We start from the raw sequence: 18,214 nt of genomic DNA on the forward strand, positions 1-18,214 counted from the left end.
GGGGAAAGCTTCTGGTCTTGGGCAACCAGTAGGATGTGAGTTGGAAGTCCAATGTACTGAGTGCCAGCTGCACTTAGGTCAAACTGTGGTGCACTGAATGCCAACATACATATCCGATTGCCAGCTACTACAGAAAGGAGATTGAGAGTCAAAGGGGAGAGGCTGTGCTGTTTATTTAGCTATTGGCTTCTATTTCCTATGTCATTTTCTCAAAGATTCTCCCTTTGTCAACTGAGGCTTGCGCTAAGAGGAACAGTTAATCTCCCACAGTAACAGAGAGAAATTCCACACTTGAGCACAAAATTTCTAAACTATCAGTTGCAGGTTTTCATTGCTATGATCTGTGAATGCCCCCTTATCTATAATGTGTTTTTGAAACAACCAGGTGCAGATAAGAAACTCAATCATTGAGGTCTTCTCGGACAAGAACAGGCTGTTCCTTAAACCCAATTCCCTCTTTCCCAGGCTCCAAACAACTGGGAACAGATAGAGCTGCTGTCCCTGCTCATTTAGTATGGAATTCAGTCTTCTGCACTCTGGATGGTTTTCTGAGAAGCCCTTGAAGTGGGTGACCACAGAAAGCTTCATGCTGCAGCAGTCCCCCGAAAACCAAAATATATAGATAATTGGTAAACAATACTGACAATGGTTAAACAATGCTGTGAGGCAACAGAGGAAGCAACAGTAGGCATACAGCCTCACAGGCATTACCCAGTTATCTGCCACTGCTGATTCCAAGAAGAAAAGTAAAATGTTTGGTTTACTAGAGGCCCCTCCCCTGGGAATAGAACAGGCAAAGTGTATCTTCTGCCTAGCCTTAGGAAAGTCAGAGACTGATACAAACTTTTTCCCACTCTTACATAAAACAAATTACCATAGAATAGAGGAACGGACAGGAGTTGGAAAGTTTCAAATCCTCCTTCCTTTTGCTGGAACAAATCTGTCAATAAAACAGTAGCACAACTCCATTTCTATACTCACTTCCCACTCAAACTCCACAGCACAGTATGCACAAGCACAAGACAAAAAAAATTCCCTGCTGCATCTTGATGAGAAAGCTTTAGGCTACCATTCTTGCCATGATGAAAATGGCTTTTTTTCCAATTACAGTTTCTTCTGCTGTGCAGACTTGTCTGCTTTTGTATCTGTTTTAGATTTTGTTTCTCTAAAGCTAAACACAAGGAATGCTGCAGAGGGTCTCTACCCTCCTCCATCTGCTATCACTATCAAAGGTTGGTTGGGATGGCAGTGCAGAGGAGGCCAGGCACCATGCCTCAGCTGTCCCCAACTTTGAGAGACCCAGGTTTATCTCAGTACCAGGAGGATGAAGTATAAGCAAAAAGGGAATAGCAGAGAGTGGGAAAACATATGGTCAGTAACAAAGAGGGTTAAGAACATAACAGATGTAAAATCAGGGCCAAACCAATAGGTTCTTCTGCTCTTCTCTACTTAGTGCAGGATTCCAAAGTAATTTTTAATTGAGCCTGTTCCCATTACATAGCTGCAAAATGTCATCCTCACAGTGCATGCCTTGGCTGAGATGCATTTCTGAATATTCCTTATCCCAGTCAAAGCAAAATGGGACACCAAACACGTCTTTCTTGCAAGACTGTCCACTTAAGCAAACCCGGAGTGCATAGATTGAAACAGAACAAGGGGTAGCTGTATAGAAGTAGCTTATCTGGCAGCTCCACAGGTGTGTAAGGAGGGCCGGGAGAAGCAAACAAGCAATTGCAGGCAGGCTGGGGCACTGTGTGTTCTACTTGCACGGCTTTCAAGTAACACTGATGCACAGAAAAGGCTATAGAGAGGGTCAGGAGGGTCATACTTGGATGCAAAGTTGCAACACACTGGACCAGAGTCTTAAATCTACAGACTTCTGCAGAGCTACTGCAAGCAACGGGTGGTAAGGATCTGTTCTACTCTATTTGAAACTTTCTCTAAAAACATATGCCCCTTTCTAGCTTCTTTATTTCCAATCCACAGATACGTACTACACGCATACTCCTTTCCAAACTACAAGACATGTGTTGAGCAATTGCACATTTTGTTGCAGAACAGTTTTCCATGTTAATATCAAACAATTTCAAAAGCATAGACTGCCTTTGTCACTACTTTTGACAAAAAATTATTTAACCTTTTCTTTTAAGTTTATTCTTTTTACTTCTATTTGCTACTATATTATTTAAAGTGTACAAGTAAAAAAGACTGCCAATATAATAAAAAAATGAAACATTAAAGCTGTCCAGTTGATCAAAAGACAAAAGAACTTCTGATAGATAAAAAAAAAGTGTCTCAATAATTCAGAACCAAAGGTTATAATATGGAATATGAAGAACCTGCTTCTGTTCATGTGTCCTGCTTCTGTTCATGTGTCTACTGACAACACATAAGATCACAACTTACCACTTTTGGATAAAGTAATTATAAGAGGGAAGATGATAGCTAATAATGACAAAAATTTTAAGTAGCCCTCTATTCACATTGAAATAAAATTCACATAATCCAATTAAGGCAGAGATTTATCATTAAAAATAAATTAGGAAAAAAAATAATTAAAAGAAGCATTGCTTACATAAGAGAAGTCTTCAGCATTCTGACAGAGTAGCTTGGGAAAAACAGCCTGTCGCTGAAATCTTTCCTCGTCTTCGAAGATGTTCCCATACATGAAGCCATTCATCATGGTGGAGTGGGCATGGATGTCAATATAGAACTCCAGGTTAATCTTCTGTTGAGGGAAAACAACAACAAGAAAAAACATTCAACATGAAATAAATCATAACTGTGTTACACAGGTGAAGCCTCCCATAAATTCAATACTGCCATCCTTGAATCTAAGCATGGTACCAGCATCAGAGAGCCATGCTAAAGACTTTGCTTTGATGCATCCAACCATTCATGCCTCTTTGTGGGTGCATTTGAGTTGCAACACAGGACAATGACAGACATTTCTTTGCCTGTTCCGGGAAGTCTGGAACATTTATGCAGCACACGACACTGTGCAAAATGGAGCCAAAGCATCATCCTTCACTTTCATACAGGGCTTAGTGCCACTGATACAAAAATATGCACCTTCCAGTTCTAGAGCATTATTGTTTGTGCATAACTTTGCCATCGCTGCACAGTTCTGCATCGCAATACGCAGATGTTCCCTTCTGCCAGGAAAGACAGGCTCAAAATTGTGTAAAAAATACCAGGTTTTCCTGTGCAATTTATTTCAGTTTATAAGGAGAAGTGTCACAAATGTTTTTGTCTTACTCTGCTTTGTAGTAGTACTTCAACAGAACAACTTCCCCAGACAAGCGCTTTGAATGCCTCTCAGCTCATAGCTTCCTACATGATACTGCATCAACTCTTACTTCAAAACAAAACACTAGGATCCCCCAACACAGAAATGCCGGCTCTCTCCTCATGCCCTCCTGGATTGGCAATTCAGTATCAGAAGGGTCTGTAAGAAAATGCCACTCAAGTCTCCAGTCCAGGGGCACATATTTTTCCCCACATTAAATATAAGTGGTACCACTTGCCGTACCATCAGTGACAAAGAGTGAATATTCACCTTCATCACCATGTGCAGTGCTATTGACAGCAGTGAGAAGGCAACAACCAGTAATAAGAGTGCTGCCAGAGCAGGTGCCACTGGATTACCCAGTTTCCTAAACCCTTGCAACTTCTGGTCCTAAAAAAATGGTGCTCCATGACTAGACGGTGACAAACCCACCCGTGTCACGTGGCCACCATGGGGCCAGTAAGAACCTTCCTTGTGACCAGAGGGTTACGGTTCCAATCTCCCTACCTCAACAGGGGGATGGAGAAGACCTCTGTTAGCAGGACAGAGTTTGCAATGCTTAGCCCTCTGCCCCTCAGTGGCAAATAGGGACCCTGGGCAGTAAAATACGACATGTAGCTTTCCAGCCACATGTCTCATCTGCACACAGAGCTTGTTCAGGCTACTGGAGAATACTGAGCTACAAGACAGTCCAATGTAATACAAACACAGTCTGTATTATGCAGTTCAAGTGACAGTGGTGTCAGCTCTTCTAGAGAGTCTCTGACGGGGGGAGAACATCATTTGCTATGTGAAACTAATATGATACAGATTTACTTTCCCTTGGCAGAAAACCAATGTACAATACACAGTGACTGTTTAGTTTAATTAAACAGCCTAGAGAGAGTAATACTGTATCTTATTAAGCCTCTCCTGTGTTAAAATGTTAGCTAATGCAATATCAATATCTGACCATGCTTCACAGGAAAAGGAACATTCGATTGTATTTGACTCTAATACAATAAATTTTTTGCTCCTGCCAAAGCATTATGCTGTGCTATAGAGGACCAGCACTGCAATAAAACACACATCTGCTATTCGGAGATATAGCACTGAGAAGAAAGATTAGCATTGACAGGATGAAATACCACACAGGATTTTCTTCCTTTCCAAGCACACAGAAATTAAAACCAAGACTGAGTAATATTATTTTTTGTAGATAATTTCCCCATCAGAAACAGAATTTGATGAGATCAGATGCATGCTGGCATATCACCATAAAACAGAACATGTTGTAGAGTCTCGAAACAGTGATTTGATGAAGCGAGGAGATAATCTAGTTAAACTGGATATTTGCAGAGCATGAATGTCCTTCACATAGATGTCAGTAACCTAAGTCATACTTTAGAACAACTAGGCAGAATTCTTTATAGGGACATATTTACTAATATAAAGTAATTGAGAAGCACAGTGAGATAAATAACAATAGACTGGTATAATTTGTGTCTTATACAGAAATAAAGGTGCTGGCGTAAACTCTATGATTTGTGCTGTATCATACTATAACTATTCAACTCATTTGTTATCAAATTATTTCCAAAAGAAGGTGTCTACAAACACAGAGGAACAGATTACTAAAATAACTTTCCGTAGGCTATCCAGCAAGAAAATCTCCTGCAGAATACGGGTGACCCGAGCCTCAGCTTAGTGTTCAATTGCTCAAGTCATCCAGTCTAACACAGTATCACCAGAAAATATTTTCTAAATCTCCTAGGACTCTTGTGAAAAAAATTGCTGATACAGGCATTTCAGCTATCTTAGAGAATCCTCGGGGTACTGAAATTTCTTTGAAGATCTTTCTTGATCATCAAAACTATTTTCAAATAGTCTGTTTCAGTGGTTATTTGTGAAGTAACAGTGTCCTTCATAGATATCAACTTCACCTAAAGATTAAGCTTCCACATCATTTATTTGGAAACCATGACATTCAACAGATAGCTCATCACCCAGCCAAGTGTCTGAAAGCATTTATCCAGTCATTCATTACAATGCATTTCAAAAGTAATTTCCTAAGTGAGCCCACAATAAATATTAAACTGGTTTTTTTGGTCTTTGTTCCTTACCCTACTACTGAACATATAAAAAACTGTGTCACATATTCCTGCGCATTAAGTATAGTTCAAATTTGCAATTCTCCATCCTATTCAGTAAGTTGTTAAACATTGCTAGAGTAATTGCCAGTTAAATGTACTACTTCCAGACACTGCTGTATGTGAGCAGAACAGTATTTCTGTCAGTCTCATTTCTTTCATCATATTCATTATTCTATCAAAGGGAAACATGTTGAGCATTCTCCATTACAGAACAAATAATTCAGTCCATTGTTAATTTAGATTACATATTAGGAAGAAATTCTTCACTATGAGGGTGGTGAGAAACTGGCACAGGTTGCCCAGAGAAGCTGTGGCTGCCCCATCCCTGACAGTGTTCAAGGCCAGATTAGATGGGGCTTGGAGCAACCTGGTCTAACAGGAGGTGTCCTACTAGACCCTACTAGGGTTGGAAATGCATGAGCTTTAAGGTCCCTTCCAACCTCAACCATTCTATGATTGTATAACACATGGGTTCCTAATGGAAAAATTCTCTTTATTCTCAGACAGAAAATTATTTTGGCCTTAAAAGGTACAATAACAGCCCAGTCGGATATTAAAGTTTGCCACCTCGTGACCCAGGTAGTAGACCAAGTAGGACACAATTTGTTTGTGTCAAGCTTCACATAAGACAAGTTTCACAAAATAATTAAGATATGTTCCTGAACAATAATGGTATTTCTTCTCTTTCTTTAGAGTCACACACATACTTTATATGTAGGAACTGTTTCACCTACTGCCACGCTACAAATTTAAGCTAGGGAATAGAGTTTCATATTTTAGTTGAGATTCTCTGGAAGATTTTGACATAATTACTGATGTCCTGCAATTTAGGCAGGATCACAGAATTAACATTAAATTAAATATATAATGTCACCTACTGATGGGGATTTCAGAAAAATCAGCAGAGAGCTGATCTTCTGAAATTGTCTCTCTTTGAGATAGGGAGAGTTTTAATGGGGGAGTGAAGTTAATAAACGTATGTGTGCAGTTACATGAGCACATACAAACACACTCAAAACATAAAGCAATCCTACCTGCTGTTATACCACGGGGGTATCTGTCAATATCTACACAGCAGAAACCAGCCTGGTTATGGCTTCTAATGCAGCAGCATCTACTAGTAAGAATAGGAATAAATTTAGAGATGGCTCAAAGTCTCATAGTTACATTTGCTTCAGCCTTTAAGTAGAAAATAATGAATATCCAGGCTCAAACATCCTGGATGCCAGAGCTGCCTTCTGAGAGACTTACAAGTTACATCCTACAATATGATATTAAACTCATCATTTTCTGCTTTAGAGGTGGAATGCAAAATGATTCAGATGCCTTATAAAAATCATCATGCAATTTAATTCCCTCAAGTGTCTTTTCTTTGTGCTCACGAGCACTAGCAGAGATTTTCCTCTCACATTCTCTTTCTTAAGTAAAGCTATAATTACCTGGATGACCCAGCTTACAAAGTTGGAGAAAACAAAGACAGACATGGTGTTTCTTTTCTCAGTGTTTCAAAACAGAAATCACTCACTAAGACAGAGACAATGATTGAATCCCGCTCTCTACAAAACAACAGTTAACACTCTTTCCCTTGAAAAGAATGGTCTTTGCCTCTTCTTGCCACTTACCACATGAAACCAGAATAAATAAATAAGCAAACGAATTTCTGCTCTAAAGTTCATTTGAATCTCTGCCTTTGTGACATGCACTTTACAATGTTCTCTTGAGTCAGTCTAAAGTTTCTGGCAGCTTGATAAATATACGTATAAATAGGGAGGGGAGAATTAAAGAAATAACATATAAAAATAAAAGCTTACATGCATTATAAAAATATGAAATAGTCAAAATAGTACAGAAACTGGAAACTGGTTCATGATGTCAGGTAAAGTTTTGAGAAAATATATTCTCACTTGTCTGCATTTCCATTTCATTAGCTGAATGCCTTTGGAAGGTTAATCATGAAAGAGCAAAAGGAAATAAATATGTTAGTAGCCAGTGCTTATACAACCAAAGTTAGATTTTGAACAGTGAAATTATGGTTCTTAAGAAAACAGAGATTTAATAAATAAATAAATAAGCAAAAATCAATAAATGTTGTAATAAAAGGATAAATGTGCATTGAGCCCAGAACATGAGCCACTAGAGAGAAAAGTGATGCAGGAAGAAGCCAGCTCTGTCCACCAGCTGTCACTTCAATATGGATTTTATTAATTCTTGGGCATAGCAGTTGCTTTAGAGAGCAAGCATCCAAAAGCCTTCTTCACTCTGATATTTCATCCAGGGGATGGTATAAACTCCTTGCAATGTTTTATACAAGCTGCTAAAACCATGGCTTGTCCTTAGTGGTAGAGAACATAGCCACATAGGCAGACTTTGCACTCTTACTGCTAAGCCACTGTTTGAAGCAAATGGACATTCAACAGTTGGCACAACATAAGGATTTGCCCCTTTCGGTTCACGAAAGATGTTCAGAGTCTCTTAAAAGAAAATTCTGCATAGGTCTCAAGTATATCCATTCATGACCGTACCCCATGCTCAGTTGTACCGGTCCCGGCCCTTTCAGCTCCAGAGAACTTTGCCTAGGGCCTTGAATTGCTCTTTAGGGATGCCCAACCTTGTCTCCTTCTGACTATACAACTGAATTCAAATTGTCTGGATATGGTTCACATTTTCAAGCTTCTCTTGAAATACCTGCATTTGGATGACCGGTATGCCCAAATAATTTTTTTACATCTACCTTCTCCCCATATTTTTTCCCCCAAATTTGAAAGGGCCATCATAAACCTTCACCAAAAACCAAAATGTTATACTTCCAAGAACATTTCCCTCTGCCATTATTTATAAACCCTGACAAGTCAGCCCTACAGTGTCATCTCCAGTTTTGGAAAGGATGTAAGCTACAGCTTATTAGAAGCACTATTTCAGAGATGTGCCCCTACCCCTTTGTAACCATAAGGACATTATCTTTCTCCTTCCATTCATCAGCTCATGGACCTCCTGCTCCATTCACCTTCATAGACACCATGGCAACAACTAATATGAAGCACAAAAGCCAATTTCTTCTTATTTTTGTCGACACCTTTACACAATCTGACAATGCCTTTTAAGTGTCCTTCAAGAAGCAGCTTGCAAACACAGACGTACCAGTAACTCTGCATGACCTTCTAGTAATTCTTCATAACAATTCATTAATTAGTTTCAGATTATTTCAGTGATGTTCCACAAGCTGCTGCCTTTCTGAATGAACCACTCTAACCCAGTTGCCATTCAAAAGTAATTATTTACTGATCGAGTTATATGGCAAATTCTCAATCTAAATAATTATAACCTCTTAATGATAGACATAATCTGATATGACTCATTAGTGTCTCAAAGAGGATGGAGAAAAAACTTCTGTTGGTTCCATGGATTCATAAAGCAAAAGGATTGCATGTCCATCAACATTGCTTTCCTGCCTGTCTTAAAAAGTAACAGATGCTTTTATCTATGTAAGAAGATGTGACCCCCTTCAGTGAGCTTGAACCCTGCTCTGGTGTGCCTATTAGTAGCCCTGAAAGGAGCTAAACTCATCGTTTTGGCCTCAGAGTGGGAGGTCAGCAATATGCATATTCTAATCCTGGTTCTTTATGTGCTTGCTTCTCTCACCTGCCAGTACAGATAACAAGACCTCCTGAGAATTAGCTGACGTTTTTAAAGCTCTTTGACGATATAAAGCATCACAGTGCATACAAGTTAAGTACTAATTCATCCACCAGGCTGATTCACTCTTTGACCCCTCTGTGGAGATGTCCAGTTAGTGTCAGCTCTGGCAGTTTCTGCAATTCAGGCACCTGTCCACCAGCTACTGGACTGAAGCCAGCAATTGACACAGGACACAGAAGAGCCGTCAGATGGTAGCAACATTTGGTCACGACAGGCCTGAATTGGATTTGAAAGGGTGACCTGGAGTTGAAAGGCTCTATTAAGAAGCCGGTTCTGTTCAAACGCGTATTAAGTTAGAGAGCGGCCAGAGCGACAGTGTTAAGACTCAGATCAAGTTTAGACAAGGCTTTTGGCTCAGCTGCATGTACAATTCTTGTCTGATTTTTATCCTAAATGAACAGGAACCAGGAAATACACTCTTCTGGATTTTGGGCCTGACCCCAAGGCAAAACTAGAGGAGGGAGTCTAAACAAGGACAGTCATTGTTCTGTCTCATCTTTTCTCTCTCCTTCATATCGGAGCAAACATTCACATACACTCAGCAACATGGGTTTTGACCTTCACAAGCTCTGAAGTCTTTAGTTGCCTGAATAATTAGAATAAAGCATTGGTATTGAACTGGGTCTTGGGGCATTACCTCACCCTAAACTTTGCTGATCTCACTTGTCTCTGCCTATCTCAGTCCTCACTTATATATCCCCCCACCATACACCCCACAGGACAAGCTCTGTAAATCTTACCTTGCTCACTTGTCTGCTACAGAAAGAGTACTTTTTCAGAATACAGAGGAGAGAATTGTGGCAAAAGAATCAACAGGTTTTGGGGAGAGGGAAAGAACTCTACTGCTGAGAGAGAGAGAGGTGAAGAAAGGGAGAAAATGAGAAAGAAGGGGAGGAAGAAAGGAAGAAAGAGAGGAAGCAAGGAAGGGAGGGAGAAAGGGAGAAACAAATTGAGGAAGTAACTGTTTCCTTATTCTGATAATTAAAGCAAGAAAATTGGATTACAAAACAGAAATATCTAAATGACCATATTTTCACCAGATAATTCAATTTGGCTCTGGTCTAGTTCTGGAAGTTTGCTCAGCTGAAGAGCTCCCAGTAGCTATATTGAGGGGGTTTAGCACCCCTTGGTACTGTTAGTTAGACGGCCACTTCTTTGCTGTGGAACCATACGCAAGTCATTTAATGTCTTCAGGCATCATTAATTTCTGCTTATACACCTGAAACTATATTAAGCTCAAGACTTCCTGTTCAGCTATTCATTTCGTAGCAATATTAATAGTTTCATGTTTTACCAATAAGGTTTAATTATACCTCTGCAGAACCTTCTGACTGAGGTACACACTCTTTACAAGTACATAAATAAGGCCCAAAGACATTGCCTGCCTCTCCTTCAATTACAAAGGCGAAGAGTGGTTGACTCAAAAGCAATGGCTAGAAGTTATAACTGCCTATCCCCTAATTTCCTAGGAACTATTCCAGTTGGACAAATTGCATTTAGTCAAATCAAACACTTTAATAACCAGTTGCTCTAGTCTTTCAAATAGTATATGGCATTATTCACTATTTCTTACTAAATAAGTTACAGCTGGCAGAATACAAAGTCATGAGACAGAAGACCTAAGGTGAACAGACTAAAATGTGGTTTGAATTAGCATATACTGCAGAACTCACTGCCACCAGAGTCTGGCCAAAACAGAGATGAACTCAAAGATCATTCAGATAAACACAAAGAAAAAGATTACATTATGTCATTACACACAAAGCAGTGGACATGATTTCTTGATCAGAAAATCCCCAAATTAATTCCCCAAAATTGTCGGAAGATTTGCCCTGTTCTTAGTCTGTCCCTTAGCACCTGCAATAGGTCATTGGATACTGAGCCAAATAGCCTGTGGGTTTGATGTGGCATCACTGTCTTTATTTTCCAATTAGACCTTAATTTATGCTGCAAAATGAGACTTTTGCAGCTCCTAAAAAGCTGAGCTGTTGATTGGTGGTGAAAAATACACATATTTCTACAGTTTAAACTGCCTACTTTAGCAAGAGATTAGACAAACTACTGGAGGGTAAGTCCTGCTCTAGATAATGCTTTCAGTTCAAGAAACCCCTAAACTGATGATAACTACAAGCTGGACATCAAAGGTAAAGGTTCATTTTACACATGTAAAATTTCTTATTCAGGCCTCTGAGTGTCTTTTTCCACCTACTAACAACATACTAAGAAAATGTGATTAGTTGGACCTATGAGAGAACTTGCAGTAGTTGTTCTTATTTTCATAGATCCATATGGAGTAAGAAAGAAATAAAAACACACCTGCATGCAAACTGCAAACCTGCCCAGTCAGGTGGAAGGAAATAACACCAAATACGTCATGCAAGGGTTATGTGGCCATCTACTTGCTTGGGAGACGGGTAGGCTGTGGATGGACATTGCACACACGCTTTACTAGTGATTGAGAGCTGAAAAGCAAGCAAACTCTTTCTCTTCATCTTCCTGGCACAGCAGGAAGCTGTCCACAGGAAGCTGCTTGCCATAAGCAGAAGCTATTCATGATCATTAGTTTTATTCTGTCCCTTTGCAAGTTGTGTCTTTCTTTTCCTTCCTTGTGCTCAGTGCAGGAGACAAGCACATCCAAGTAAGAGATAAAAGTGAAAGCTGATAAACAGGAACACAAGGAATTGAGAGATTAGGGACTATACATCAGACATAGCTACTGAGGGGAGGGACAGCATGCTAACAAATAAAACAAAGAATTGTCCATTATAGTCTCTTGTTGACCCAAGATTTATCAACAAATGGAAAAAATAGGTTTATTTGGGTTTGATCTACTCAGAGACAGATCAGCATAGTGTTTTACACCAAACTGCACAATGTTTTCTTTATATCTAACAGTATTTATTATCTGTACAGTGCTATAAAAGCTAAAATGTAATGGTCATTTTTGAAAGATCTGCTTTTATAGCTGAAAGCACAACATATCATGCCTTTTGCAAGGCACTTAGCATCAGTGGCATCTGAAACTTTTTCCTCTAATATTCCCCTACCCACACACACTGGACAATAGGTGCACATATTGCTGCAGGTAGTATCACCTTGTGTTCTGCCTGTCAGACCAAACAGCAGGGCAGCTAACTGCGCGTACAAATAAAGTCACAAGATCTCAAAGACAACGTAGCCCCTGCAAGCACATATTGGGGACCACAGGTTTTTTTACCATTTCCAACAGAAAGAATATCCAAGTCTTGCAGAACATCAGGGACTCAAGATTCAGCACAGTGGTATAAGAAATAATCAGTGTGACAATCTCAAGAAGCTTCACCAGACTAAACAAAGATATAGTAGGACTCTGAAGAGGGACATTTGCCACCCTAAACAGCAACAGCTGACCCACATGACCAATGGTTGACTTAGAGATTTATGCAGCTTTTGTCTGCTTTTTTCTTCTATGTGTACATACACAAAACCTTTATAATTCTGTATGTGTAAAAATGCATCTTTAAATACAAAGAAATATTTTCAACTTGTTTTCATCCTTCTCCTCTCTGTTACAGCTGTCTATAATGGACAGCAAAGCAATTTGCTCTGAATTGTAGGTATATCAAATCAACATTTGATCTTTGCTCTCCTAAACATTGAATCAACACTTGATGGTCCACATGCTGTTTTCAGGTTGAGTCACCAAACACTGGAGTGACTAGCCAAGTCTATGATATGTGTTGCTGACTGCTTCAGGAGATTGGCCCTACAATATGATTGCATTGTGAAGCAATACTGTGATTTAACCCCAGTAGGCAGCTAAGCCCCACAGCAGCCACTTGCTCACTCCCCCTGCAGTGGAATGAGGGAGAGAAGCAGAAGGGTAAAAGTGAGAAAACAAGGTTTACCCTCTTATTCCAAAAACAGGCCACACAGCAAAACAGAAACCAACTACATACAACAGCAGCATAGTTAAAGTTCTCTGAAGGCAGAAAGTGATAGCACAAAACTTCAACAAACCAAACTTTCAGTGAACTCTCTTCATTTTTTCCACACTTTCCCTGGCAGTTTCCTCCCCTCCTCACTCCCACACACCGCAGTGTGACTCGAAGAAAGTCCGGAAGTATTATTCAATAAAGCTCCCAGCTTTCCCAATCACTTTCCCAATTCCCTTTAACTTCAGCTTTCTCTGAAGGGAGGAGGCTTCTGCTATCTCTGATGGTTGGAACCTGATCCTGTCATCATTAGCTTTCTCAGACACTCTTCATTTGTTGAATGTTGGCCTGTAAAAAGAGGCAGGAAGGATAGTTATTTTTATAGCAACTACCTGCCAACAGATTTCAATTCTTTATCCCTTCAAAATCCCACATCTGTCCATGTCTCCAGGCACTAGTGGAAAAAGCTCTGCATTAGTTATTTTTATTATCAACATAAAAATCTTTCCATTTATTTATTTATTAAGAAAAAAAAGCAGCTATCTACAAAACTCAGTTCATTTTGTCCTTAGGCAGACATTTAAAGCTGTCTGCCAACTTCTTTTCTTAATAAAAAAATAAGCTAAAGTCTTTATTACACACAGTGTAACAAAATATGACCAGCTACATTTACCCAGCTGAGACATGCACCATCCATTAATCAGGCAAGAATTCTGTGACTGAAAGAAGAAACAGCTGATAAAGAAGGTGGCCCTATTTCTGATGTCGAGCCACTGATGGGTCCTGACAACAGTGCTGAGCCCCAAAGCATGCCCCATGTTGCAGGCAGCCGAGTCCACGCTGCACAGTGGAGCAGGGACAGATGCTGAGCTTGTTCTTACCTACCACCAGACAGACAGACAAAGAAGACACCTGCCAATTCAGAGCAAGAAGGGCTCCACTGCATGACGATTCTGCTTTTGGGACTCAGGTGCATGTCTCTGTGTGATGCTACACCAAATGGCTTCTCCAACTTTTCCCTACCACAGCAGAGAAGGGTGCAGCTTGTACTGTATGGTTGCCACTGGGGAGACACCGTCATGTCTTCAACCAGACCTCTTTGAAATAACCCACTTTCAAGCTGGGTCTTTGTTTTTGCTTCTTAACAGTGTGATATAGTGAAAAACGAAAATATATCCCAAACCACTTCAGTTCCTTGCACAAATGGCTCTCAGACATCATGGCAGGTGATGAGAACTGTACCTTCTGCCCATAATGGCCTATTTCATAGTGAGAGTAGTCTCTGAAAAGCAGGAAGGATTTGGACCCCTAGCCAGCATATGTGTCAGAGCTGCTGCCTGCACTCTTTCTAAGGCTAGTGACTGGCATGTTAAACCCAAATAACACATCTTAGACTGACACAAGATGAAACACATTAGGCAGATGGCATGTTTTCTCTGCACAAGCCAGTGCCAGAGTATTTTCTCCTAACGATCTACTGTTCTTGTTCGCACAGCAAAATTAGTTTCAAAGTAAAAAGAAACAGAAAAATACATAAAATGATGAGAGCAAAGATTACCATGTGGAAAACATATCAACAAGAGAGGGGTTTTGTTCTTTCAATTTCATGGCTTTTATTTATATATATATATATATAGTTTATAAAAACAAACACCCTACTTTGTCAGATGTGAAAAGTCAAAATTTACATTTAAATGAAGGCATTTAGGTGGGATTTTTTTTTTCTCCTCTCATCTCTTGAATGCAGAGCACAAAAGACTAAAAACTCTCAATTTTCCTAAATGGAAGGATAACAGGTGAAGTTTGCATTCTGGGAGCTATTCATTTAGTGAACAATGTTCAACTCCTCAATGACCAAAGCCCAGCTGATCAAGGGGAAAAGAGCACTGGCTATTAGGCCTGACAGGGATTTTCTCAACAGCTGAGACCAGGAGAAGCACTGATCTCATTGTGCTCTGTTCCTAAGGAGGAAATTATGCCAAATACAGCTTCCCGAGGGCAACACCAACATTTCCAGATGTACAGTGGATCACTATCCAACTGAAAATCACTACAATTTTAGAGATTCAGTGCTGCAGTAGCCCTCATTTCATTGCTGGAACAACTGCAGATGTTAAAACACAAGATGGTCTGCTTGTAAAGGAAAATTAGAAGACTTAAAACAAGTCCATAATTGCACAGTATTAAAGCCATTGTAAAAGAATGGAAGTGTAAGCAAATACTGGATGACCCTTAAAGCTAGCCATGGATTACCTTCTTTTTTTTTTTTGTTTCCTTGTTTCTTATTTTCGTCCTGCTAAGGAAAATGAGCACTGATTCTAACCAGAGAGCCTATCAAACAAGTACATTTGCAAACAACATGCTCAGAAAATGCCACCCTGGCCCATGGAAAGGTGTAGCAACATTTTTAACCACTTTGCCTGATTGCAGCACACCAAGAGCAACAGATGATGCACCACAGCAGCTTGCTCAATTCTGCACTGGATTGCCCCTCTCTGGCTTTTTTCAGAATTAGAGCTGATCCATAACGTTAAAATGACACTGGCAAAAAGTAACCTCATTCTTTAAAGTGAGGGTTAACCACAGATCCAGCCAGCACTTTGTAGTGGTTTATGTTGATTGTTTTTAAATGTCTCTCGTGTTATATTGAGTGAAACCCATAATAGCCCTCCCCCCCTCACCCTCCACACCAATAAAACTAGTCTGGATGTATTTTAAAAGCAAAAGAAATAGCAATAAATGTTTGGAAAAGGCACACACACAAAATCTAAATGCCTAGGAGGTAAGAGTGCTATCGCTATGTACCCAGCACCAGGAAATCGCTGACTCACTCACTTTAAAATTGCAAAGAGACAGTGTTTCTTGTCTCTCAGGACTGGAATCTATCCTAATCACTACATTTCTATCAGAAAGTATATTCTGATGTTCACCCATCATCACATTTGTCCCTCTGTCTTTGGCCAGTTTTGGTTTTTGCCACCCTCACAAACAGCAAAAGAGTCTGTTGTTTCTGCAACAAATGGTGCAAGCTTTTCTAGCACTTCCCGACTTAAAATTACCTACATTAATTAACTCCAATGCATTCATTCCCATGAGCAGCCCTTTCTTTCAGGTGTTACAGCCCCACTGTGGGCTGACCCTTTGTTTTCACATGCATGTTTTTGGCAACAAGGACAGCCTCAAAAACTCCATCCTCCCCACTTCTCCCACAGATGGGTCACCACTCATTGCCAGGACCATGCAACACCACAGGCTGGGAGTCCATGGCATGATCTAGGGAACCAATCCAGCTAGGAAAAAAGAGAAAGTCTAAATTTCTGGTGGTTCATCTTTTTTTCCAGCTCAATCAGCTGCTTGAGCTGTTCGTATATTGCCCCCCCAGTAAAAGAATCAATTGTAATTTTATGATTCATGCAGAATTACTGTGTGCAGGCGTGGGGGTGAAGGAAAGGAAAAGTACAAGAGAACAAGAATATCTTATGCAATTGTTTCTGAATTTAAGACTTATCCTGAGACAAAAAGGGTTTTAACTGAGCTAGCAGGACAGCCATAACAATATATGATGAATCTGACTCTCAGCTTTCTCCTCAAAAAACCAGGAACATCTAGTTGCATCTGGAGCACTAACAGTTGAGTAAGTAGTGCTCAATACTACCATCTGGTAGTATTCAAGATGGGTCTGAGGAGTCTGCTCAAGAAATAGATGGTCAATGCCTCTTTTCCCAAACTCACATCTCAAGGATTGTGTCCATCCTTGAGGGCTAGCTGTGCTCTGTGATACTCTCTATAGGCCTTTGCCCTACTCCAGTCACAGGTCCAGCATCTGAAGCAAAGGCGACTGGTTTCCTCCTATGCTCCCTGGCTTCCACTGGGAGGATACCCAGGCATAGGAGCCGAGATTCAGGATGATCCCCCCAGTCTTGGCAAAAGCTTGCCCTGCAAAGCATAGCCTCCACAGAGGTTCTCTTTCTTAACACCTGCAGCACCTTGGTTTTATTTGTTTCTGTCCTTAAAAAGGCAGCTCTTCAAATCCATCCAGTTGCCTGCAATCTTCAAAAGCAAACAAGGCCTGTTGACATGTTGTGGCAGGTTTCCCAGAACCACTGTCCCTTCAGTTTTATGGATGAGCTCAAGGCTACCAGATACACTGTCTTTCAAGACATGCTGGTAATTAAAGCCTACCATACAAAAAAATCCCACTAAGATAATGTTGAGATCGCTATGCCATTACTACAGCCACTGTAATGAGTGTTTTAGCACACGATGGGGAAACAGATGCTGTTCATGGACACAGACATATCTCAGCAAAAAAAGCAGGGGGTTTTTACTTCAGATAACTCTCAGGGTAAGATTTTAGCTTCCAAAGTGATATCAGCTTGATTCAGCCCTCAGCTTTCCCAAAAAACCATCAAGAAAATATTACAGGGTCCTGCGAAATATTCCCTTTCTTTGCCTTCTCTTACATGACCTGTTGTAACAATACTACACAAGGGTTGGTTTATTTACACACATTTCTTGTGCCATCCATGCCCAAAATCTTCAAATCTGGCATCTGTTAATTCCACACAAGTGAACTCAGCTGGACAAGAGGATATCAAGTAATATAAAATGTCAGCTTTCATGCTATACGGATTAAGCCAGCCACGTAATCAGGCACTCTTTATGATGGGCATATCATGGGTAAGCAGTGAGGACACAGTTTATCAGATACCAAAAGCCACTAATACATATGCCTGATTCTGTCTCTATAGCACTTTTTCAATCAGCAGTCCCACACTTTGGCACATGGTTATCATAGCTGCAGGAAACATTAAACCTTCTGAGTTACCTTCGAGGCCCAGCAAGGTTTAGCATACCCTTGAATTAACCTTGCATCTTACCCAAGGGAATAACTATGCAATAGATTGAAACAGGCAGCGCTGACTGGCTGCAAACATGTAAGCACTGGGACAGAACAGGGAAACCCCATAATAAATCGAAGGAGCTGCCCTCTTCCTTCTGCTTGTCCACATGCTGGGCAACTCGGCTCAGCAGGCTGCTGTGCTCCTCCAAGTAATGGCAACTGATCCCCAAAGGACCAGGCTCCAACTAAAACTGAATTGCATTTCATGCTGAATATGTAACTTCTCTGGAATGGTTTCTCTGCTGGCACTGCACCACCTTGGTGTGAAGAAACATCTTCC

At 40.3% G+C, this 18,214-nt stretch overlaps 1 protein-coding gene across 4 annotated transcripts in view; it reads right to left on the bottom strand.

The window, feature by feature from the left end:
• AGBL4 (ATP/GTP binding protein like 4) overlaps positions 1-18,214 on the bottom strand; it is a 956,884-nt gene that overhangs the window by 117,969 nt on the left and 820,701 nt on the right. For 2 of the 4 annotated variants that reach the window (XM_032920116.1, XM_032920115.1), the window contains exon 3: positions 2,576-2,728. In XM_032920116.1, the coding sequence (XP_032776007.1) occupies positions 2,576-2,728 (153 nt within the window). Of the gene's footprint in view, positions 1-2,575; positions 2,729-18,214 lie in introns of those variants that run through there. The other 2 variants (XM_032920114.1, XM_032920113.1) reach the window with 1 other exon arrangement.

Source organism: Strigops habroptila, chromosome 8 (genome assembly GCF_004027225.2).
Source record: "Strigops habroptila isolate Jane chromosome 8, bStrHab1.2.pri, whole genome shotgun sequence".
NCBI classification, from domain to species: Eukaryota; Metazoa; Chordata; class Aves; order Psittaciformes; family Psittacidae; genus Strigops; species Strigops habroptila.